A 23,985-nucleotide genomic window follows, 5' to 3' on the forward strand; every position below is an offset into this window, starting at 1 on the left:
ATTTCTTTGTTCTGATGTCTATCACCTGCCTGGTCTCTGCTCTCTGATTCTCTCTGGCTTATCAGGGGAAGGTAATGAGGTTGGTGTTGGTCTGAGGAAGTGAGCCAGCCGCTGACGTGCTTTAAGTCCTTTTAACTTTCCCTAAAGCCAGTTAAGTGAGTACTTGGGAGAGAGGGAAAGAGATAGGGAAGAAAAGGAGAATCATTAGTTGACTGATAGAATTGGAACTTGCTTTTTCAAGTCCATTTGTGTTTATTGCACGCTCAACTGCTTGCCGTGCATAAGACTAAATATACCTCAAGGAACTACAAAAGGCGTTTCATAGAGACTGCAAGATGCAAACCCATTCTTTGCTCTACCTGTTAGTAGTCAGGTGTGGTACCTTTCAGGCAAGTCAAGACATGATTCTTTAACTAGCTTAAAAAAAATCCCACTTTGTTTGACATAAACAGTTTCTTTATGTTAGGAAATCCTGGTAGAGTATCACATAAACTCCCACGACAAAGCAGACAGGTGAAGACACCTTAGACATGTTTCATCTTAGACATGTTGCTTTCCTTGCTAATCCCTGTGTTACAGCAGACTCTGTCTGCATTTTCAAATAGGAATTAACTTGAAAAAAATTCTTTGTGTATAAACTATTCTTTAAGTATAAACTTGATAAGTTTAAAATACTTATTAAATGGATTAACATAAAACAGTGAATGGAGTATGGGGCTGTGGAGGCAATGACAAAATTCCTGGGTTTTCTCTTTTGTGGCTCTTCAACACAGTATTCAGTTGGAGCACTGAGTAATGCGGGTGGCATCATACAGGCAGTATGTTGTTTTCCTGGTTTTACCTATACAGGGTTGTCTCAAGGTAACAGAAGAATAAGAAAAAAATTGAAAAGTACAGTTTGATTATAAGAAGAGGTTTTGTGTGTAATAACCTGAAACTATTTACCATTATATTTAATAAACCACTTCTTAAGTCTAAACATGAGAGTCAAGGAGCAGTGTTTATTATCCAGTGCTGGTTTTTTAATATTTTCAGTTTGAAAAGACTGCATAACCTTTGTTAGTATTTCATACGTCTGTCCTTACACTCATCCCTACGTGTCCCTTTTGGGTCACTGTCAGAGACAAGAAGAAGACTTGGAAGAATTTTGGTCTGACCCAGCACACCTCTTCAGAAATGCTCTGTAACACTTCAGGGTACCTTTGACACAGTAAGGGCAGTAGTCTGGACTCTGAGCTTCCGGACTTGTTTTGGTAGCGTAATGGTGGTTTGTTATTGCAGTTTTGGTTTTTGAGAAGTGTTTTTTTGTTTTGTTTTGTTTGCTTCTTTGTGAATTTTTTATTTTCTCAGATGAGAACAATGTTGAAGGATTGACTGTATATAGCGTTTTATCTTTTTAGTCTTTGTAGTTGGAAACATCAAGCAGAAAGTTGCTTCTTTTTGCTTTCCAGGATGATTTTCATCCAATTCCTAAGTTTTGAATGTTCTCTTCTGCAATTAAAAGATTTACGAGAGCTATTCATGGTATTAAAAATATATCATTTTTAAAGGGCATTTAAGACGTATTAAGTTTCTCTGTATGGCAGAAAAGAAGATTAGCAAAGATTGTGTGAAGATGCTGCGTGTGACCCAGCACTTTTGTCAGCAACTAGCTATGTGTGCTACTTCCTAATGCATTGCTTCCCAAACATTTGCTTTTTCCAGCTGCTATGGCTTGGATGCCCTCCTTTTTGTCTTATCACCTAGTGTCTGTGTGGCAGTGAGAGGAAATGCTCGTGCAAGGAGCAATAAGAAAGTGTTAACTGTCTTTAGAATAATTCACTGGGGTTTATTGTCATTTTGTTCTTGCTTTCTGTCACTTGTTTTCCTTGATGGAGATAAACTGAAATTACAGAGGCAACACTGATTGTGCATTTCAGTGAATTTTAACAACGCAGTATTCTTCACTGTAGGAAACTGATAGCTGCCACCCAGGGAAGCTTGATATTATCAGTGTAATTAATATCTTTATGCTGAAGCAAAGGTATCTTAGATTTACTTTTCAGCCATTACTTATTTCCTGTTTTGCCTGAAGTCAATAAATAATGTAATGATGAGTTTCAGAGTTTGAAAAGAATAATTTTCTGCTTAAATGATTCTCCTGAAGTGATGTTTATTTGTCACTGAAGTTAATTGAATGCTGGAAATGGATTTCTAAAGCTGTAGACTTTCTGTCTTGGGATATATTCTCTCTGTCCTGTTGTGTGGCATTTCTTTTGAGGTAGAAGAATTAAACTCTGCAGGGTTCATGCACAAAGAAATAGTTTCATGTAATCATGCCACTCTGTCTACAGGTCACCTTTTAAAAAAAAACTGATTTGCAATTTATCTTGCAGGTTACCTTTTAGCAAGTTTTGCATATTGTTTTCTGATTTTTGTTAGTTACAGGATGTGATTGTTCTTGTAGAGATAGCTGCAAGTTTCTGTTGCTTAACTTTTAGTTTTGCTTAAGCCTTACATAAGACTTGCTGTGCATTTGGCTGTTGAGAAACTGTATTTCCAAGTTTTAATTTAAAATTGCGCTGTATGAGTCTTACTTTAGAGGTGGTAGTTACATTCAAGTTTAACCTCCTGCTATATATTTAAAGTAAAAACCCTTTGTATGCAGTAAAATGTATTTGCTTTCACCTTAAATTGCTTTGATACAGTAGGATGGCAGTTGTCTGTCCACAGCAAACTAGAGAAAGGAGGAAATTTCATGGTTATTTCAACTCCAACTTTAGTCCGTGTTTGTAAATAATGTTCCTTGGAGGAAATGCTATGTGTTCTGCTTGGAAGTCTAAATGTTGAGATGATGGTGTTACAGATGTGTTCTCATGTTTGTGGTACTAATACTAAACATTTTATTTCCTCAGTGCATTGGTTATTGCTGCCATATTTGATCGGGATGTTAATTGCAGAAGAGCTGCTTCTGTAAGTTACTACATTTTAACTTTTATGGGTTTTTTAAATTTCTTTTAATAATTTATAGACTAACTATGTGGAACTACAGTGTATAAACAATATGTTGTGATGTGAGCAAAAACATGCTTTTTTAAATCCTTAGAAATATGATGTGGATTCAGATTTTAAGTTATATAATCCACAGGTCCACATCTCGATTTGTGGCCAGAGTCCACAATGTGCTCCATTGTTGTCGTGATGGTTAAGATAAAGTAACTAAGAAAGAGCTATTTAGCATTTTCTAGTCACCATATCGAAGACAAAAGTGTCTTACAAGTATACAAACATCTTGTCTTTTTCATGTCACCAAGCTGTTAAGTTTTGTGAAGTTACACTTTTCTCATTGTTCAGCAACAGTTGTTCTGTAATTGTGGTAACTTGAAAATGCCTAGAATTTCTGTCCTTCAAACATATTTTCTGTTGTTGTATAAAACTCTTCCTGCAGGACTGGGAATTTTTGAAAGATAGAGATAAATCCATTAGACAGTGTTATCTAGTTAATAGGACTGATACCAAAGTGCACTCTGTGGAACCTTCCTGCAGACAATATTTATGCTGTTGAGAATTGAAAAGAATGCATGATGGCTCTTAATGGAAGAGAATTTTTGGAGGAGAGGTTCTAGGACTTGAGAAACTTTGAGAATTTAAATCAGTGTGTTGTATATATTGAAATTGCTTTTTCTTTTTTTTTTTTTCTTAAAGACTTACGAGTTGTCTTAGCAGATAATCCCCATCCCTGGAGGTGTTTAAGGCCAGGCTGGATGAGGCTCTGGCCAGCCTGATCTAGTGTGAGGTGTCCCTGCCCATGGCAAGGGGGTTGGAACTAGATGATCCTTGTGGTCCCTTCCAACCCTGAATGATTCTATGATTCTGTAAATTATCTTATGCAAAGGTAGAAACCCCCACCCTGTAACTGTATTAACTCAAACAATGTCTGTCAAAGAACCAGGTTTCTCTGTCCTTGGGAATAAACTTTGCTGTGAATGCATTAAAAAAAAAATTAAAAACCCAAACAAAAGTCTTTGGAACATTCAAATTAATTAACAGGCCTGTCTTAATTTTTGACTGAAATTTTGAAAGTTAACATATTTTTAACATAAGAGGGATTTCTCAGGGATATCTGGATAGCATCCTTATTTTTTCTAGCCACACCTCTGCTTGAGAGTTTAAGCTGCTGAATGAAGCTGTGGCATAATTACTGGGGAAATGAGTCAGTTGCTTGTGTAATCATATCACAAGTCACTTTGTCTAAATAGGTTAAAACCAAAGCTTGGGAGCTAAGATACTGTAAATTGCTGAGAACCAATAGAACATATTCTTTGCATAGTGTACAACTGATGAATGTGAGCAATACTACTGTCCCCTAGATTAGTTTGAGTTGTAAGGGACTTCTAAAGTTCTAGCCCAACCCCCTGCAGTCAGCAGGGACATCTTTAACTAGAGTAGGTTGCTCTACCTGAAGAGGTTGCTCAGAGCCCCAACCAACTTTTTTAACATCAACCCCTAAATGTTACAATTTACTATTCCTGGCTAATTCAAGTGACTGTATTCAAATAAAATCCTTCGAGGGAAACAAAGTTTGTTTTTCTTTGCTTTCCTAAGAACAACAGGAAACATTAAGGAGCATAGATGGTGATAAGTCAGTTATTTATTTGCTCTATGGAATTTGTCCTAGGAACCAGTAGTAGTATACATGAATAAGAGACATTGTTTTTAACAGTGCTACTACAAGTGTACTGCTTGACCTGTCATGTGTAATGTTCATCATGTTTCTATGTTTAAGCATAAACCAGTAGTTTGACAATGAAATGTGGTGTTAAATCAGATACCTTTGCTGATGCTATAAGCTTATTGCAAATTGTGCTTCCATATTTCAAATGAGTACAAACTACAGTACAGTTTCTTCTCACGTTCCTCTCCTAAACCAAGCTATTGAGCATTCTGCAATTCAGTTACCTCCGGTCTTACTAATTTTTTCATTAGTACATTCTAATTTAGAACTATTTTGCTTGAATTGCTATTCTGATGGATAGTTATGAGAGTACAGAAACCCTTTTTCTTATTTTAGAAAGGCAGGCAAAAAAATATTCTGTGTTTTCCAGGCATTACTGCAGTTCTGAAGAAAAATACCTGGGAGTCCTAATTATTTCCAGTCATCACTACAGTTAAATGTGTATTTAAATAAACATGTTTTACTAGATTTTCCATCTGTTATAATATGCAATATATTATAATGCAGAGCACCAATAAAACAAAATAGTGTACAGAGATATTTTGAACCCTGAGGTTAGAAAGAATAAAACAAGACTGTTCTTTGAAGCTCCAAAAGCATCCTGAGCTGACTTATGCAACTCTTTCATAAATAATCATTATAAGGAATCATCACATGAATTAATGATCTGGAATTGGGCTCCATTCAGCTTTTGACATCTTAAAAGAGAGGCTGTTTTTTATCCTCCTGGTTGATAGTTTTTGAAGTCATAACTTAGAAAAAAATTTTTTTCAGGTTTTATGTGAAAGCAAAGTGTGCAGACTACAAGGCTAGTTGATCACCTTGATTCTGATATCAAGGAATCTTTAAATTAGGATCTTTACATCCATTTTTTCCATATCCTGAAGGGATTTGCATGAAAAATGAAAAATTAATATTGCAAAACAATTGAAGTATTTTAAGAATTTGCAGTCATTTGAAAGTATGGTTGAAATAGTAATGTTTTCAGTTACTGAAAATCTCCTAAGTGTTATGAAGAAAAATCTTTTGTGAAACCTTAAAAGATTGCTATAGGAACAAGGAAGGAATTTTGTGAACATGAAATGAGCTCTAGAAAATGGCCTTTTCACTTGGATGGACAATAGGTTTCATTATTTTCATATTGCTATTTTCCTGTCTCTCACAAAGCTTTCACAGAAAAAAATTGTGCAGATGGTTTTCCCTTTAGCTTTTTCTGTTGAATGTGCTCCTTCAGATCCAGGAAAAATAATTTACCATATCACATTTTTGTTGCTAAAATTGGGCTAAGATGCTGTTCTCCTAGAACAGTGATGTGTTTAAATTGTCACAATTAGAATGTGCATTGTCTGCAAAGCCAGTGGTGATGTTTTCCAGATGTGTCTCTAGGGTTCTTGTTTTACATCCTTTTGAGGACTTTTTCTGAGTTTGTTTGAATATCCTGGTTTTCACAGTAAATTTCCTCATTGTTGGCTGAAAACTCATTTGCAGAAGAGGCACCTTTTAGCTTTTTTTCTTTAAATGCACAATAGCAGTGCTGAAGCTGCAAGAGATTCTTGGTGACGCATATGAGCCTCCCACAACCAGCTGTAGAACAAGTTACTATACAGTTTTAGCCTGCAACTGGAAAATTTTATGGCTACTGAGCTATGTATGCAGGCACCTGCTAGTTACCATATATCTCTTCATACTTCTGTGAATTGTAAATTCTTAACACAAATGTCAGACCCTGTAACTGATTTTTTTTTTTTTTTTTTCTCCAATGCTATCACATTGAAATCATTGACAAATATAGTGAGGCAATAATAGGATCTCTCTTTTTAAACAGTGGTTAAAGTTGGATGCTTTTTATAGATAAACTAATCAATTAGATGTAAATTAACATGTAAATTGGATGTTTAGACTACATCAGATGAATACTAAGTATTTTTGTTCGTCCTGCTGGCCTACTTCTTACATTTTCATGATTTTTATTTTTCCTAAGGAAGTTAGTAAATGGTGATACAGCAGTAGAATTTAGTAATTCCTACAGTAAGTAAAACAGCTTTGTGAAATCTTTGTGTACCATAGCTAGTCTGCTGCAGCATTGGAAAACGGGTGGGGGCCTGCAGACAATGGTTTTACCACAGTGTATTTGAGTCCTGTGTCCACAGCTGTATTTTAAGTGGAATCAAACTTTCACCAGTTTGAGACCAGATTTACATTGTTTGGGTATCAAAGTTTCTGATGTAAAAAAGAAAACCAAACAAGCTTTACAGATTTTTCTCATTAAGGCACTTGTCTGAGCAGCAATTAAACCACTAAATCCCTTGGGTATGATAGCTGAGAGCGTCACCCTTGGTGAAACGTCCCAGTGCTGAGTAAAAGGGTCTCAGTAGCATAAAAGGGGATTTAAAGCTAATGTGTAAGTAAAAGTAAGTAAATGATGCAGGGTGACTTGAAGCTATGTCCTGGCAAATCCTCACTGGGAGCATGTGTTGGCAGAGAGGCGAGGAGTGAAAAAAAAAAAAAACCCTGCCAGATCTGGGCTCCAGCATACAATAAAGCACAAGCACAGGGCATTGCTACAGCTCGTCTTCCTGTTCTGGAGGCTGGTGTATGTGTTGCCCAAGGGTGTATCTACCCTGCCGGCACTGTGGCAGAGAGCCCATGCAGCTCTGCCCAAGGCAATCCTTAAACTGGTTAGCTCAGGGGCACTGTGACTATGAGAGGCTAAGGTGGCCTCCAAAACCTGCTGTGGTGGTGGGTGAGTGGTTTCGAGTCAGCCTGTGCTACGTGTCCTGCAATGGATACACTGCAAGCAGGAGCTGAACTAGCCTGGGCAAGTCTACAGGAACTGCAGTCGTTACCCTAGAGAGACATAACCTCACAAGTGCACCAGGAGACTCTGGCCACAGCAGGGCTTGCTTCCCCTGCATTGTGGGAGTGCTTGCTCCACATGCAGACTATGAGATCTTGCTGAGCTAACTTAACCTTTGGTTTTTACAGGTGGATTATCACATCTGTACTGTATGTATGTGGGAAATGCAGAAGCTCTCTGTCAAAATTCTTGTGGCATTTTCAGTGAAGTTTGGGACTTCCCCCATGTATGTTAAATTGTCAGGTGACAAGTGCTGGAGGTGCCTGTTTGTGGATAGAGTGACATTTCCTAAGAGAAGTATCCAGAGGATTTCAGTATTTCAGTGTCCTTCTAGATGTGTGTCTTGCCTACTATTAGCAAATTATGTTGAAATAGTCCAACAAAAGTGAGCTGTCTCAATTTCTGCTGTCTACAGGTGTTGACTTTCAATTCCAGTGCAAATCCTTGTGTCAGTACTCCAAAAGCACTCTTGTGGGTGTGACTAGCTTACTACTAGTAAATCTTAAACTGCTGTCATGCAACATACAGCTTTAAGAACAGCAGAACATAGAGATGCAGAAACAAAAAAGCCCTGTGGGCTTGTTCTACTGACAAAGCTTACTTTATTTAAAAAAGAAAAGCCATGGGTCATTTATATTGTTGTGTGTTTTGAATCCATCATCTGGTGTTTATCAAGAAGCAAACCTGACTCGTTCTGCTGTGTTTGTTCTCTGTTCCTCAGGCTGCCTTCCAGGAGAATGTTGGGAGACAGGTATGGTAACTTTCCTGAATCTTCATTCAGTAGTGCCTTGGAGGTTACTGTAAATGCGTAGTGCCTAAAATCAAACTTAGACTCCGTGGCTTCAGAGAAATTGAGTAAAAGGATGTCACAAAATAATTATTTTTGTTACCAGCAAACAACTTCTTGTGGAATATTTTTCTGAGATGTGAGTTTTATTTTAGTACTCTGATCCCTGTAAGGGGTTTTTGTTTAAATGTTGTCTAGCTTTCCCTGATACCATTCCTGAAGATCTCTCTGTTATGAGCCAGGGTATTATTCCTTTAGAACAATGGGTCTGTAACTGCTGTGTGTGTTTCTAGATAGAATTAGGTTAATTGCAGAGAAAATGTGCAAGAAGACTAGAAGGAAGAAGGTAGGTATCTTTGGTGACCTGACTGAACTAGGTCTGTGATAAGTAGACGCCAGCGTGACTCTTCCCTGGGTCTGTAGTTACTGCCCTGGAGAGGTTTAGTCATCACTCAGCAACTCAGCCTGATTCTACATTGTGAGGTACTGAATGAAGTAAACACCTTAGTGTGGCTCCAGTTCCAGGTGAGCTAGGGGTCCTGAGTGCTGTGAGGTTTAGAACTGCTTCCATGTAGCAAAGATTCTGTGAAGGTCTTTATTTCTCAGTTGGAGTTGTTAGTTTCCAACCGAAACGTTTCCTTACTAATAGTGATTCTACCTTGACCCATGATTCAAATATGTTAGTGCTGGTAGAACACACAACTTCAGGTTCTCTGCTGGCATTTTAAGGAGTTTGCAGTGAAACAGTAAGGTTTTGTTTCATTAGTCTCCAGTTTGTTCCTACAGAAATTCAGAAGTTTTATTTACTGTACCATTCCTTATTGCCTAGAAAAATGGTTACTTAATGAGTAGATACACCCTCAGTAGTTTTTTCCTGGATGTAATATGTTGAAAGCACCCTTTCTCTGAATTGGAAGGAGCTAAAACACACTCTCCAGCAGAACTAACAGTGCTGGTACTAAATAGGTGGAGAAAAAACTTGACCGTGCTTACTTCCTGGTTTCTGCCTGCTTCACCTTCACAGTTCATATCCTGAACCCAAGAGCCTGCTTTCATGGCTTCAAAGAAAGAACTATATCACACTGCAAAGAACACACTGTAACTTACACTAAATGGAAATCAAAAGTTAGACAAATTTTTTTTGTGTGTGTGTGGTTTTTTGTTTGTTTGCTTGTTTTTAAAGCATAAATCCCGAGAAATGTACAAATGTCTAGTAGGACAAACTTTTATATTGGAGAAGTGAGTTTTAAGTGTTCTAACAGAGTAGAAACTGTTAGCTTTTCCTCTGAACTCTCTCTCCCATGGGCCATGACCTCTGTACTCATGAGCTTGGTGTCAGTAATTTTGTTGTCTCACTGACACACTGTGGCACTGTGACCTTCGGTGAGATGGCATCAAACTGGCACAATTACAGCCAAGTAATAAATAGCAGAGTCCAACTGACAGCTTGGATTGAAATTGTTTAGCTGTGATTTCTCCATTCGTATATTTGTCATTGTATGCCTTGATGTTTGGCTATAAACCAGACAGAGTTATTGCTTGTGTGTACGTTTTTCTCTCTAATCACTGTTTCAGTAGACTTTTGAAGAGAGCATCCACTTCACTTCTGAGAAGGTCTTTTGGATAAGCCCTAAATATTTTGTCTTTCCTTCTTGGTTCAGTCAGATTCCAGAGGTTTGGGTGGTGGTGTTTGTTTTGGTTTTTTAATTTTGCCTTTATGCTTCACAGAACAAGACCTCCACAGTAGTGACTGACAGCTTCCCACTGCTTGCAGTATATACTTCTTTAATTATTCAGGCTTAGATATAGAGATATTTTCTACTATTTTTGCATGGCTGTATCCTAATGTGGAGAGGATGAGTGAGCTGTAAACAAACAAAACTGTATCATATCCAGAACCTGTACTTCCACATAGCCTTATTGCTTAAATATCATATGATTGTCCCTGTTGTAAGTGAGCCTAGTGTCTTTCAGTTGGCTGGTTTCCATTTGGATTTAATTATGGTTTGCGGAGGCTGTGCTGCCTTCTCCATTCCAAAACAGCCTTGCTGCATAATACTGTATTAAATCAGTCAGAGCCAATCAAAAATCTGAATGTCTGAATTGTATTACTTATATAAAAAGGCAAATTTTTAGGTAGCTATTTCGTATTTAGAAAGATAATTTGTCTTCTAAATCTAGAGTGTTTTGAGCAGTGATGTCTTAAGTGTGATAGGTCTGTAGGACTCAGTGTTTCAGGCTTTGCTGGGAAGTTCTCTTTAAAACCAAACTAACCCCCATTTTTTTAGTTCATGAGTAAGTAAGTGATAAAATATATGTGTAAGTAGAAACAAATAGAAGTAATCGAACTTCTATATGTATGTGATGCATTTCTTGGTGCCTGAATCTCTAATTCTGTACTTCATACAACTCTCAGCAGGTACTTGTACCTTCACATAAACTGAAAACATATTTGCATTCATCTGAACCTTCTTTCAGAGAAATAATTTCTCTGTGCATACCTAGTCATACATTCACTAGATATTTGGATTTTACTTGGAGTTGAAAGCTGTTGCATAGTTTATTAGCTGGTCCCATAGTACTGGGGCTGTTTATCACTGCCTCGTAAGTGAAGCCAATGATTCTGCTGTTTATATATCCAATATCCTTTGCTTTTAGTACAAGTGATTTTGCTATAAATTAGAAATGAAATTGTATTTTTTTCAGTGCTTGGAGTGTAGTAGGAGGAGGTTTGTTTTCAACAATGTTGCCTGTTTGGGAAGTATTTTACATTTTAAAATAATGTTTTCCTACTTTTTTCCTCTTTCCTATGGTATTTGTAGGGCACTTTTCCACATGGTATAGACATTCTAACTGCAGCTGATTACTTTGCTGTTGGTAACAGAGTTAACTGTTATCTGACTATAAGGTAAGTTACCAAACATTAGTTTTCTTAAACATGTGGCACCTCTTTTACATAATGAAATATTTGTCTGATTGTTTCACGTTACTGAACATGACATTTATTAGTTGGTTTTGAATAAATTAGAATTTTTTTTTTAATTTCTGCAGCAAACTGCTTATTGTTCATAAGACATGGTGAAAATATGGCCATGATTTCCTTGTCTATGCAGAGGCAGCAGCAGCCAAGAGGCAATACTTGCAAGTGTCCCAAAACTGTTTTACGATGATCGAGATTAGAGAGGACTAGGGGATTTTGGAGAGTTGTAGAAGGAGAGGCTGCTATGATGGCAGACAGACCAATGTGGGTTTAAAAAAAACAATCAAACCACCCATTTATAAAATTACCTTGCATTAAGGTGGTGAATTTTTGGCCTGTGAATAGGCTTTTAACTTGAGTGATTATATTTTCCAATGAAAATCTAACCACAGTATACAGCAGTGTTTGAGAATACAAGCTGATCACTGCAGTATGGAATCTGCAAAGAACATAATGGGAAATACCAAGCTGGTGTGGTGCTGCTGCTGCTGATCAGTGGCTTGTCTTGGAATATTGCCTTCTGTTCTGGTCAACTATCTCAACATACAGCAGTGCTGAAGTCAGGGGAACTCAGAGGCACGCTGGGTGCACAGGGTGACTAAAATGAACGTAAGACTGCACTTCCTCATGAGAAGATGAAAAAGACTCAGGGCTGGTTTCTAGCTTTGCTGTCTAAGGCAGACAGTCTCGCCTAGGTGTCTGGCCTCTCTCCATAGCCAATGCAGAGACAGGCACCTACAGAAGGTGATTCAGACCGCTTTAAGACAGGTCAGGTAAATTGCCCTGTGGAGTTGCATGAAGCTCAGAAGGCAACAGGCTAGAAAGGCTTGAGGGGATTATATTCTTGGGGAAGAGAAATAGCAACCGCATATATGATGGCTAATGCTCTGCTGCCAGCTTTGTGACGCCCAGTGACCAGTTTTTCAAACAATTTGCACTGGATTTCTCTGTCCTCTATTTTTAAAAATCTGTCCACCTCCATATTGTCCCTTTTGTGCATCATCGCTGCAGTCTGCCCATATCTTCACCTTTTACCTACTGTTGTTCCTTCTGGGGTCCACACCCTCCTCCCACACTCTTCCCCAGAGCTCTCATCTGCTGGGCTGGGATGGGGAAATGCACTGGACTGGTATTTGAAGCCGCTCTGGAGCCACCGAACGTCGGTGCCGCTTTTGAATCTGGCATTTTGTACTAGTAGAAGATTAAAAATATTCAAAATTGAAAGAGCACTTTTTATTTTCCTGTTTTATAATTTTGGCTTGGAGACTAATTATGTTCTCCTTACTTTTTGAGAGCTGAATTGTTAATTTTTAATTTTCTTTTCAAATGCATATTTATTACTCCTTTTAGTGTGATTTTTTTTCAGCCTTATATAGTGAAAATATTTTTACTGTAGAAGTCTTTCTCCCACTCCTGTACCTTTCTTGAACTTGTGCAACAGAAAGAAAAAATGTGTAAATTCTTTATAAATAATCTTAGTTAGTAGCATGATTCCTTGAAACCATATTCAGCGTCATTAATCAAACTCTTTTGTAAAGTATTTGTTGTATCATTCATTGTATTACTTTTAAAAGTTTTCCCCACTTTGCTCTTCTAGTGAGATGTAATTATGTGGGTCAGTACTTAATTATTTCCTTATTTTTGCCTGAGTAACATCAAAGGAAAAGTGTATAAGTCTATATCTGACTGCATGGAAAACTTTTATCATTTATGATCTAGCAAGAAAAATGGACCTTTCTGATTAGTATGGCTTAGGGTGATGTAATTGTTTACGTAGCTGGAAAAAGCTGCTTGAGGTTCATATTCTAGATGTAGAATCTTTTGCTGTCCTTTCCCCACCCAGATAAAACAGTCCTGGGACACTTTGTACGTAACGCTGCTGTGTGAAAGGAAGCTGTGTAGGTGTGAAGGTTGGTACTGCTGGATTCCTGTGAGCAATAAAAGCTCCAAAAAGATGTGTCAACTTCTACAGCTGAATTTGATTTTAAGTAATAAATTATTATATATTTTTGTAGAGAGGCAGTATCATATAATTTATATGATATATATATACGTGTGTATAAAAAGTTGGTAATATAGTTTCAAATCTAACTATGCAAGTTTTTCACACTGGATGCTCTCTTGAATTTTTGACTGATGTTCTTTGGAGGATTCAGCTCAAATATCATAATCTTATTTCTGAGGATGGAAGGTAGTGGAAACCCATTTTTGCATGAACTGTGAGAAATTATGTGCTTCCAGGAGTTCTGTGCTTGGTAGAAAGAGAGTTAATTCTGAGTAGAGTGAGATAAAAGATTTTTACTAGCAACACTGTATCAGGAAGGCTAGTTACTCATCAGGATACAAAAGATGAGGACTGTAATTAAAGGTAGTTATAAACTAAAACTGAAAGTGGGATTACACTGCAGACATGGCTGAAGAGATCAGATTTGATTAGCTGGGCAAGCAAGTTCAGATGAAAATGGTTGGAATGCTCAGACTAGGACCCAAAAAGCAGGGCAAGTGTTACGATATGTTCTGCCACAACAGGGAAAGGGACCAAAGAGCAGTGGATATTATTATTTCTCTGCTGGCATCGACAACCAGTTAAACCAACTGTCTAACCCCTCTCTAGGGTTTACAGTAGGAGTAGATAGTTTTTCTATGCCCTGTTCTGGCTTGAGTGACTGAGGTCTGTGCTGTGGATTTCAGGATTCCTACTCTTCTGATGAATTACCTAGATATCAGTATGGTAGCATGCAGCAGTATTTGTTCTTTGTTTTGCTTTTAATCACACACACATATATTAGTGGAACACTATTATGGTTGGGCAGTTAATCAGTCAAAAGGTATGAAAAGGTGAAATTAGGGTAGTCCATGTGTCTTTAATTTCATCCCTTTGTGCATGCTGTTTGGAGACAAACACATCTACTGATGATTAACTTTCTAAGGAAAAACATTTCACTTCTGTTGACCTTAGCTTTCAATAGTCAAAGCTTCTGAAGATTGTAAAGCAAGTGTGTCTGTCAAGTTAAGGAATTAAACAGGCTACCTAGATAAGGAATTTGGATCTTTCACATGGTAGGGTGTGACTTTGTAGCCTTAACTTTTTTTTGTCAGGGCTGACTGTTTGTATATGTTTGATTTTTTTTTTTTTCTTTTTAAAGCATAAATTGAAAACCTATATTCACTTTTAGACAGTTGTATTTATGAAGATGTAGCATATTTTTTTCTATAACTTAATTATACTGTGTGGTGCAGATTACAAAAGTAATATTTCTCCAGTCTGAAATAACTGTGTAAGTAGATATCCACATCTAGATTTACTGCAGTGTAACAATGGGAATTGAATGTTTTATTTTTGCTTTTTGTTGTTGTTAGGCTTTTTGTATCAGAATCAAAGAATCACAGAATGCTAAGGGCTGGAAGGGACCTTGAAAGATCGAGTCCAACCCCCCTGCCAAAGCAGGATCACTTAGGGCAGACCACACAGGAACTGCACAGGCCACAGGTTTTGAAAGTCTCCAGAGAAGGAGACTCCACAACTTCTCTGGGCAGCCTGTTCCAGTTCTCCATCCCCCTCACTGTAAAGAAGCTTCTCCTCATCTTGAGGTGGAATCTCCTGTGTTCTAGCTTGTTCCCATTGTTCCTTGTCCTGTCACTGGGCACCACCCAAAAGAGGCTGCCACCTTTGTCTCACCACCCACCCCTCAGATATTTATAGACATTGATAAGATCCCCACATCTGAACAGTAGTTTTTATAGAGGTTTTGCAAATGTGATTTAAGTTGGTTTTCAATATTTTGTTAAATATTTCATTAAGTATTTGAGTTGTTTTGTTCAGCTGCATCTCATTTAGGTGAAGCCCTATTTTAGTAATTTTTTTTAGTTGCTTTAAAGCTGAAGGACTTATATCTTTGGAGTAGCTTGTGTTAAAATGCACACAGATGATGCTTCTGTGACCTCTGTCTTTGGACATCTGTTTTTCAGTGTCTATATTGCTGGTTTCCCCGAGTATACACAGCCAATGATTGATCATTTAGTTAACATGAAGATTAACCACTGGGATAGGTAAGTACATAAAGTCTGCTGATTGTTCTGCATCTCATGCTTTCCTGAGTGATTTTTGTAACTTACACTAGCTTGCAATAGCAATTGACTGAAGGAAACTGGATGAGTAGTAGTTGATGCCATCTACATCTACCTAACATATTGTCACTTAAAACGTGTCTGAATTTTGTCATTTTACCACGACCTCAATCTCTTTAATAGATTAATAAAACACATTTATATGGTGTATAGTGTATGTGAGGGGTAAACACCATCACCATATAATTATCATAATTAAAGTAGATTTCAGGCATAGAGATGGTGCTTAGTCATATTCAGTGTTCATGAAGATTAAAATGTGTACATGTAACCTGAATGAGATTAGATCAGTGCTGATAATAATTTGCATCATGAGAAATAATAGTAGTTTACTGTAGTATCCCTGCCAATGCATAGAATGAGCCCTCAGGTTCTACCAGCCACACTTAGGTTTTCCTTTGTCTCTTTCAGCAATAACTTCTATTGATACAGCTAAAAGCTAGCTGTAGGCTGTCTGTTTGGTCCACTGTTTAGTTTTGTTGGCTTTTTTGAGGGTGGGAAGCACAGGATTGACAGAAACTTCTGTGATTTTTAATGTTGTTGGGGTCTTTATTTTGGTCAGGAACATCCTGACATCATTATTTATAAATATATTGCTTCCGCTAAATTACTAAGCCAGACAAATCCAAAACTTTTTTTTTTTCCACATCCTCAGTGTTATTCGAGAACTTTCAACCAAAGCTCTACATAACCTCACTCCACAGGCTCCTGAATACATGGCCAGTGTGGGTAGGTAACGAATTTTGTGTTGTGTGCCAAAACAAGCTTTGTAGCTTAGGTAGCAAAAATGTATTAAGAAGATTTAAGCATGCACCTTGACTTAATGAAAATTTAGATTTCCCCTGCAACTTTACACAATGTAGTGATACGAATAGTTTTAGCATTTTTCAGGTTTTATGCAAGAACAGTAAAATACTGCCAGGTGTTTTTTGTTGTTTCTTTTTTCACTGGGAACTGGACTTGAGTTATTTGCCTACACTGGACCCTTCCAGTTCTGGGATGAATAAATGGGTGTAGTTCTGTTGCAACAATCCAGCCTTTGAATTCCTGGCTTTTGCTTTGTTGATATGGCTTTGATGGCATCAAGCATGGGGGAAATCTGTTTTGTCTTGTCCAGTCTGACATCTTCAGAAGAATTCCTTTTTGACTGGGGTGTGTGTAATCAAGTGTTCCTCAGCATGAATTCAGGATCATTTGCTCAGACCACTCAAGGTTCTGAGGATGAGTTAGCTGCATTTTAATGTGGCTGAAGACAGCAGCTGATACCCAGGTGAACCTGGCTCCCTAGAGTGGGCTGGAAAGGTAGCAGTTTACATGGAAGTAGAATTCCATGGAAGTACAAGTGCCATTTCCCTTACTGCTCAGCTGGCCCAGTGCCTAATAGCAAGTATGTGATTTTATTTACTCCAAACAGAGAGGTAGTTGTGAGTACAAAATTTCCTGGTGTGGTTTACTATGCTTTGTTGGAATTTACTTAAATTTTTAAAGTTGGTTTTCATATCATGGCCAGGATATACTGGCCTGACTATCTGGAAATTATTTTCCCATATTATTTCTAGGCAGACATTTAAAACTGTGATCTGTAACTCTCCTTTGTTTTTTGGTTTTTGTCTTTTTTTTTTTTTTAATGAATTATTTGATCTCTTTCAGTTTTGCCAAGACTTTTGCCTTTATCAGTGGGCACAGATCTGCACACACGCCATGGGGCAATTCTTGCCTGTGCTGAGATCACCCATGCACTCTGTAAACTAGCAGAAGAGAATAATAGGTATAAATACAAGATTATCTTGACTGCAGATTTTCCTTTCATGTCTGCTCTGTTGAAAGCTTCCTGAATATAATTATGGAAATGTCTATGTTACTGAACTTCTTTTTCTATGGAATTTTTGTTTGTTTTGATCAGTCATGCCAAGCTTTCATATTTTATTCACTGATGTTATAAACTTACGTCTAAATTCATTGTCAGAAAAGTGAGATTATTTGCTGCCCTACTTGGAGAGTTCTAAGTCATAATTTAAGGATAGATTAAACCCCTCATTCCCCAGAAGTATGCTGTAGTCCTGGGAAGAGGACAGCAGGTTTTGTCTTCAATATTAGAGAAACATCTCCTCAAGCAGCTTATTGAGTTGGACTGATTTAATTGCTGCTGGTGAGTGTTGGTCCAGAGAGGGAGGTATCTATGGGTCTGTGTGCACACACACCCCTATTACGTGTGGGTGATGTAGCCAGAATAATTGACAGGATTATTTGGAAAAAAATTCTTTGCTTTAATGTTGTCATTAGAGAAATGAGTAATTTACTTTTTCTTTGTTTCACAAGAACCATGTGAAAAATGGTTGAAAATCATTATTGTAAAAAAAGTAGAATTTGGAGGTTCTGCTATCAGTAGAATTTTTTACTAGCGTGACTTAAATTGGGATGAGTTCTGTTAAGATCGAGGCAGTGGAAAACAAGACTCCAGAGTGCAAACTTCACTGAATATGAATAGAGTTCTGTAGGAATCATCGATACAAAGCAGACTTTGGGGATCATTTTCATTCAAAAGTTGGATAATTACTCTCTAATTAACCTTTTTTATTTTATTTCTGAGAACATTCTGATGCAATCATACCAAGATATCTAAAGTGGTGACATCTAACAAATTCCATGTTCTCATTGTTTGTACAAGCTAAATATACTGAGATGATGTCAAATAACAGATATTAAAAGTGTGCACTCATTGTTATGACTTTAATTATTGACAAATAGGAATTGTATTTGTAGCAATGTCCATTAAAAGATTTTGTGTTAATATTTCCTTTTTTCAAGTATGTTGAAAAGTTAGAGAAGAAAATGCAGACCATTTTTAGTAGTAGGAAGTACTTGAAATTGGAAAAATCATGGGTGAGCAACTGAGCTAAGAAGGGTTATTTATGATAATAATATTATAGAGTTAGAGTGATTATAATGTTATTAGCAAGTTCTTTTAAGAATGAGTTTGCTACATGATAAAGAAAGAACATAGTATGTTTAAACTATTTAAATATTGCATATTTCTGTTAAGTATAGTTTGGAAATGATTGGTTTTCTGTTTGAAAGCACAGTGTATTTGTGGAAGAAAGATTATTATAGCATGATTAGGAAATCAGTCTTAAAAATGTTGTTTACCTTTACAGATCTATAACATATTATTTCAATGAAAAATCATTGGAGGGACTTAAACAAATCCATCAAGAGGTTTGTAGCAAGTATAAATGTATCACTTTACCTGCTATGTTGCATTATGTTTAAAACAGATATTTACCATTAAGACAGTTGTTCTCCAGGTTCCTCTTCCCCTTGATAAAAGTAAACAATCTCACAAACAGGGATTTGGACACAGGCTCCAGACATTTTAATAGCTGCATGTCCCTGACCATGCATCTTAATCCACTGTAATTTTCTGTTTTCCCAGCTTTTTAGCCCAAGCGCTTTTATGCTACGCTTCTGCATGGGTTTTGGCTTTGGTTTTCATTCCCCTTGTGTTTCTTCTCCCTTTATATATCTACACAATCAGTACCTTGCAGATAGATGTATGGCCGTGGCCTTAAATGACCATGCTTGAGAGGTCTCCCAGTGAATCCATTCTTTCTTTTTTATTATTTTTCTTTACTTAATTGGGATTTCATTGCTAAGTCCTTGCATCCGTAGTTTAGCTGTTTACATGCTTCAAAAGTCATTCTCTTTTCAAAGTCCTGCTCATAGCAATTTAAAATACTTCTACAGAAACTATTTTGCCCAACTTGTCCCTTTTAATTTAAGTCATCCCACATTGCTGGGTTGGTTTCTTTGACTCTTCACCGTATGGAACAGACAATACTTCACTATTCATACTGTTACTTTTTTTTCTGCAGTACTTTTAGTCCCAGATCAGGCTTCGCCATTTCCCCATTAAGCTTTAAAGCAGCACATAGGTGTTTGCTTATTTCTGTGCAGGTTGAAAAGGCATCTTTGCCCTTGTTTAACTTTATGTTGAAAAGCCTGAGGGCTTGATCGGCAGTGTCTGTGGTGTTACACTGCCCTTAAGTTGTTATGATGATTCTGCTGTAATCTGTTCTTATAATTGATCTGCAAAGTTGGTATGAACGCTTTCATTTTAAAAATATGGATTTGGGGGGTTTTAATACACAAATTTGGTCATCTCTGAGTTTTGAAGATGGCCTACTGCAGTGTTAGCAATGTGATAATGTTTTTCAGTCACATTTGAATTTTTGTTTACTTCTTTTCATGTTTGATCTGTAGCTAACAGTTATTTTCAGTTTTCAGACAATGCAGCATATCAGAAATTTAAAAGGATGAACTGTGGAGGCAAAAGTATTTTAAAAAGCCAAACTAGTATCCAGGGTATGTGTAGGAGCAGCTAGGACTTGGAATTAAAATGAGTGCTTTATGAATGCGATAAATTGATTTTCTTAAAACGTGGAATTCAAAGGAGTAGACAGAAGTTTTTAAAAAGATTTTTCTGTGGAATATTATTTTTAAAATAATCCTAAGTGTTGCTTAGCTCACAGTATATAGACATTGCATGGGAGTGGGAAAAATGAAAACACCTATATCAAGCAAACTATGCTAAAATTAATCTTTGTTGCTTTTCTTTTTCTGTTCTCCCCTCAGCTTTGCAGTCGTCAGTTGTACAGGTAAGAAAATGGATTTTCCTGTTGGCACCTATCGGTTAGAAGCAGTAGGATCCTGGGATTTTTTGGTTTGCACAAGATAGTTACCCTTACTGTAGGGTAGACTGCCTGTCTCTCCTGGTTCATCAGAAGGCAAGCACATGCATTCTTTTGGCTTTGCCTGCCTATTACAGAGGCTTATGTTGGTTTGTAATGGTTGTGGTGCTTAGCGAGTGCGTCTCACAGGCATGTTAGATTAATGGGAAAGTGGTAAGTACTGGTCTCAGTATTGTGACAGAAGCAGTTGAAGAAAGGAAAGAATGTTAAAGAGAACCTGCTCAGTAATCCATGGCTGCAGCAGTGTGTGATGGATTTCTTTCCCATTATTCACCTGTACTGTAGTACGTGTATGGTTCAAACAGGTCTATAGAAATGACCTCTAACTAATAAGTTAATGAGTTCACTATTTATTTATTTATTTTTTTAAAGGAACTTCTGTCTAAATTCTAGAATTACTTTCCTCATCCTGTGTAATGAGTAGGCCAAGAGTATTACAAAAGGTTTGATGCCGTTTTTCAACTCTTGTGCCAAAGAAAAGATGTAAATGAGGTTTCACTGAGTTGTTTTTCATTTCCTATTTATTGAAGCTTCCAGGAAATAAAGGGAGTTTACCTAAGTAACTGTTAAGTAAATATGAATTAAAACTGTATGTGATTTCAGAGTCTGTTCCTAAATTTAAGGAAATCAGACCATAATTAATGATTTTTATTCCCTAACAATTGTATATACAGATGAGGATTTTTTTTCTGCTTTAACTGCCAAATTCTTTGAGGTTTTGGACAGTTTAGATCACTTCTCTGCACATGACATACCTTAAAACAAATAGACTTTATTAGTTTGTTGTCTAATGGTTGATTACAGTTTCAAGAAATTTTATATAAGTTTTTGTTTCCTGAAACTTTCTGAGAAAATGTTAAAATTTATTTCTTCAGAGTTTATTTCTTGAGGGTTGCACATACTGATGAGAAACTTCCTCTCCAAAGTCAGCTTGCACTGGCAGATGGTTTTAATGCTGATACTGTATATTAGTGTCTTTGTGGGTGGCTGTCTTGGCTCCCATATATTCTTTAATGTCAGGGTGGAGCTTGGGTGTAATTTGTTTTTGTCATAATGTGCACTTCTTGCACTTAATGGTATTTATAAGATGCCTACAGAAATGTTTTCATTCTAGATAAGACTTCTAATTCAACTCCAAGCAAAGCTGCTTCGCAGCTGTTTACTCTGTTCTTTAGGCTGAGACAGAGATGTCTGCTATAATCCATATTTTAAAATATCGTTATGCATGTAGTATTTTAAAATAGGACAAGAAAAATAAACTGGGTTATAAAAACAAACCAGCAATTTGAGTATTGCTGGGCAAGCATTTAGCGAAACGAGCCAAACTTGTTTCGTGATGAGTAATTATTGTGCGTAATATTCCAAAGATTTCCATTTGAGAATTGCTACTGGGAATTTTTGGTGTAACAGCATCTCCTAGGAATGTTGAAAACCTGTCTGGTTTATTTGTGATTCTAGTTTTTATTCTGCATTAACACAAAAGCATCAGGCCACATATCTCAATTATTTATTAGGTATTTTGTGCACCAAACAGATGATGATGCATCGATCAAGCTGTTTGCAGGAAGTGGGAAAAGGATCTATAGCATAAAAAATGCTGTGATTTATTTATTTGTTTTAAAAGTTATCATTTATAAATTGTAAGCTGGAAAATGGATCTTGACTGAGCCCTAATGCTCAGTATTCCTTTGAATCTGTAAGTACATCAGCTCAATAAAGCTGAAGTGCTGTAATGAAGACCCTTGTATAACTAACTAGGTTACTTTGTTCAGCAGCTCTTGTAATGTCTTTAGTCTGCTTTTGCATGATAGCCATGAACTATCCTTCAGACAGGAGACAGCCCAAATTTTGAGTTTACTGCCTGTTCTCTCAGTTTTGAGCATAGCTGAACCAACCCAAGGTGTTAATTGTAGAAGATCCTCTCCTCTACGGTATGAACGTTTGTTCACAAATGCAAGTATCTTTGTGTCTTCCTGGAGAAATACTTTTCTGGGTTTACCATAGTCTGCTGAAAAAGGAGAAAGCAAGTCTAGGCACATCAGTATCTGCTTCCTTCCACGAGTCCTGATTCTGACATGTTTGATGCACTAGTTTGTCTTGAGGAGCTGGTTGGTTGAAGTGTTTGCATGAGCACTTCCAGTTGAGTATTGCGCAGTGAGTCTGCTTTTTTCTATTCAATGGGCACTAGTTACAGCAAGTCATATGCAAACCATCCCACTTAAACAGGGTATTTGTCTGTTGTGCCTGTTTTGATCTGTATGGGTTACAGTGTTACAAAAATCAAGCTGTATTTTATTTCCTTTAAACATTACTTTTATATATAAGAAACTAAGGCAAAAACTTGTGGCATCTTTTGGCTTAAGCTGTCTTACTTGGAATAGGAAGGCAATCTGACAGTTTAAACACAGTGTTAATGGTCAGTTTGATTAAGCTTCCACTGAACCAGCATGGCTAGTATATGGGGTTTTGTAGGAGACACATTTCTGTAGTATATCTAAGGCCTTGTACTACTTCTCAATAAGAAAAGTCCTGAAGAAAAAGTATTTTTAATAGTTCTGATCAGAGTCTTTAAAAGTACATCATCTAATAGAAGGCTCTGGATGAACATTCAACTGAAGAGATGTTCAGAATAATTTTTACCTCCCTTCTTGTAGTCAGTCTGATGGTGTAGAGCTTAATACACAGAGCTGGGTAACAGGATAATTCAGGGACGGATGTGGAAGTGTTGCAGATAGATGTGCTGGGCTTCTTCCAGGTAGTTGCACTGCACTTCTGTGTTTCAGCAAGTGTTCTATTTGTTGGGCCTTCAGGGTTCCTGTCAGAGCTGGCTATGACAGGATGCAGAGTGTTTGGTAGCGACTCCCACACTGGGTGATTCAGTCAGTGCAATGTGCTGCATGCTGAGTTTTACTCTGATCTCATTCTTGTAACATATGAAGAGACTGGCTGTGTGTATTACACTGTCAGCTGTGTGAGATGAGCAATTTTTGGTTTTTTGAGTAGCAGTCAGTGTAAGTTGGACCTGCATCTTCAGACTTTGAGCTTTTCCAAAAGAGTGAGGTAGCCTGTGGGTGTTGACAGGTGCTAGGCAAAAGAGAAACTCATCTCATTTAAAAAAACCTTTAAGGTTGCAACTAATCTTGATGGTTTCAGGGCAAATATGTTTCTTGGCAGTCACCTATGTAGAAGAGGTTTTTAGATATATTAACTTAATCAGCAAATTCCAGCCTTGCAACAAAGCTCGTCTTTACAATTCTTCCAAGTTGAAATTATTTTTTGCTTTAAGAGGTTGTGCCATATTATGTTATGAAGAGTTAGAAGATGAAATTATTTTGCTACTAACTGAACTCACTGAGCAAACTCCTACTTTCATGGAGCCAGGATTTCACCTGTAGTCTTCTGGTGTTAAGACAAAATACAAAACAGGTATAGTCAGCATATGAATTTCCATTAACTTAAAAACAAGTGATTGTCATCTTAGTGTAGTTCATTCTCTGCATCTTCAAGGGATGATCATAAGAGCTTCATTAAATGTACAGTTTCTTCATCTATCCTCAGAGGTATCTCTTTCCTCCTATGTGTGGCTTGTGATAAATCCATTTTGGACTTCCAAAGCCCACTAAGTGTACAATTCGGAGCTCTTAAGGTAGCTCAATTCTCTTTGGGACAAAGAGTTCCCATGGAAAACAATTGGTTACTATTCATATTGAGGTGTTCAGCAGGTGTTCTTAGCTTCCTGGAAGTTGAATACTTGCAAGTGAATCTCTTCAG

At 37.2% G+C, this 23,985-nt stretch overlaps 1 protein-coding gene across 1 annotated transcript in view; it reads left to right on the forward strand.

Moving 5' to 3' along the window:
- TBCD (tubulin folding cofactor D) overlaps positions 1–23,985 on the forward strand; it is a 118,643-nt gene that overhangs the window by 55,713 nt on the left and 38,945 nt on the right. Inside the window, exons 15-22 of the mRNA XM_054393655.1 lie at positions 2,895–2,952; positions 8,293–8,322; positions 11,181–11,266; positions 15,308–15,388; positions 16,122–16,195; positions 17,117–17,234; positions 18,622–18,682; positions 20,099–20,121. Coding sequence (XP_054249630.1) covers positions 2,895–2,952; positions 8,293–8,322; positions 11,181–11,266; positions 15,308–15,388; positions 16,122–16,195; positions 17,117–17,234; positions 18,622–18,682; positions 20,099–20,121 — 531 coding nt within the window. The remainder of the gene's footprint in view (positions 1–2,894; positions 2,953–8,292; positions 8,323–11,180; positions 11,267–15,307; positions 15,389–16,121; positions 16,196–17,116; positions 17,235–18,621; positions 18,683–20,098; positions 20,122–23,985) is intronic.

This window comes from Indicator indicator, chromosome 29 (genome assembly GCF_027791375.1).
Source record: "Indicator indicator isolate 239-I01 chromosome 29, UM_Iind_1.1, whole genome shotgun sequence".
Classification (NCBI taxonomy): domain Eukaryota; kingdom Metazoa; phylum Chordata; class Aves; order Piciformes; family Indicatoridae; genus Indicator; species Indicator indicator.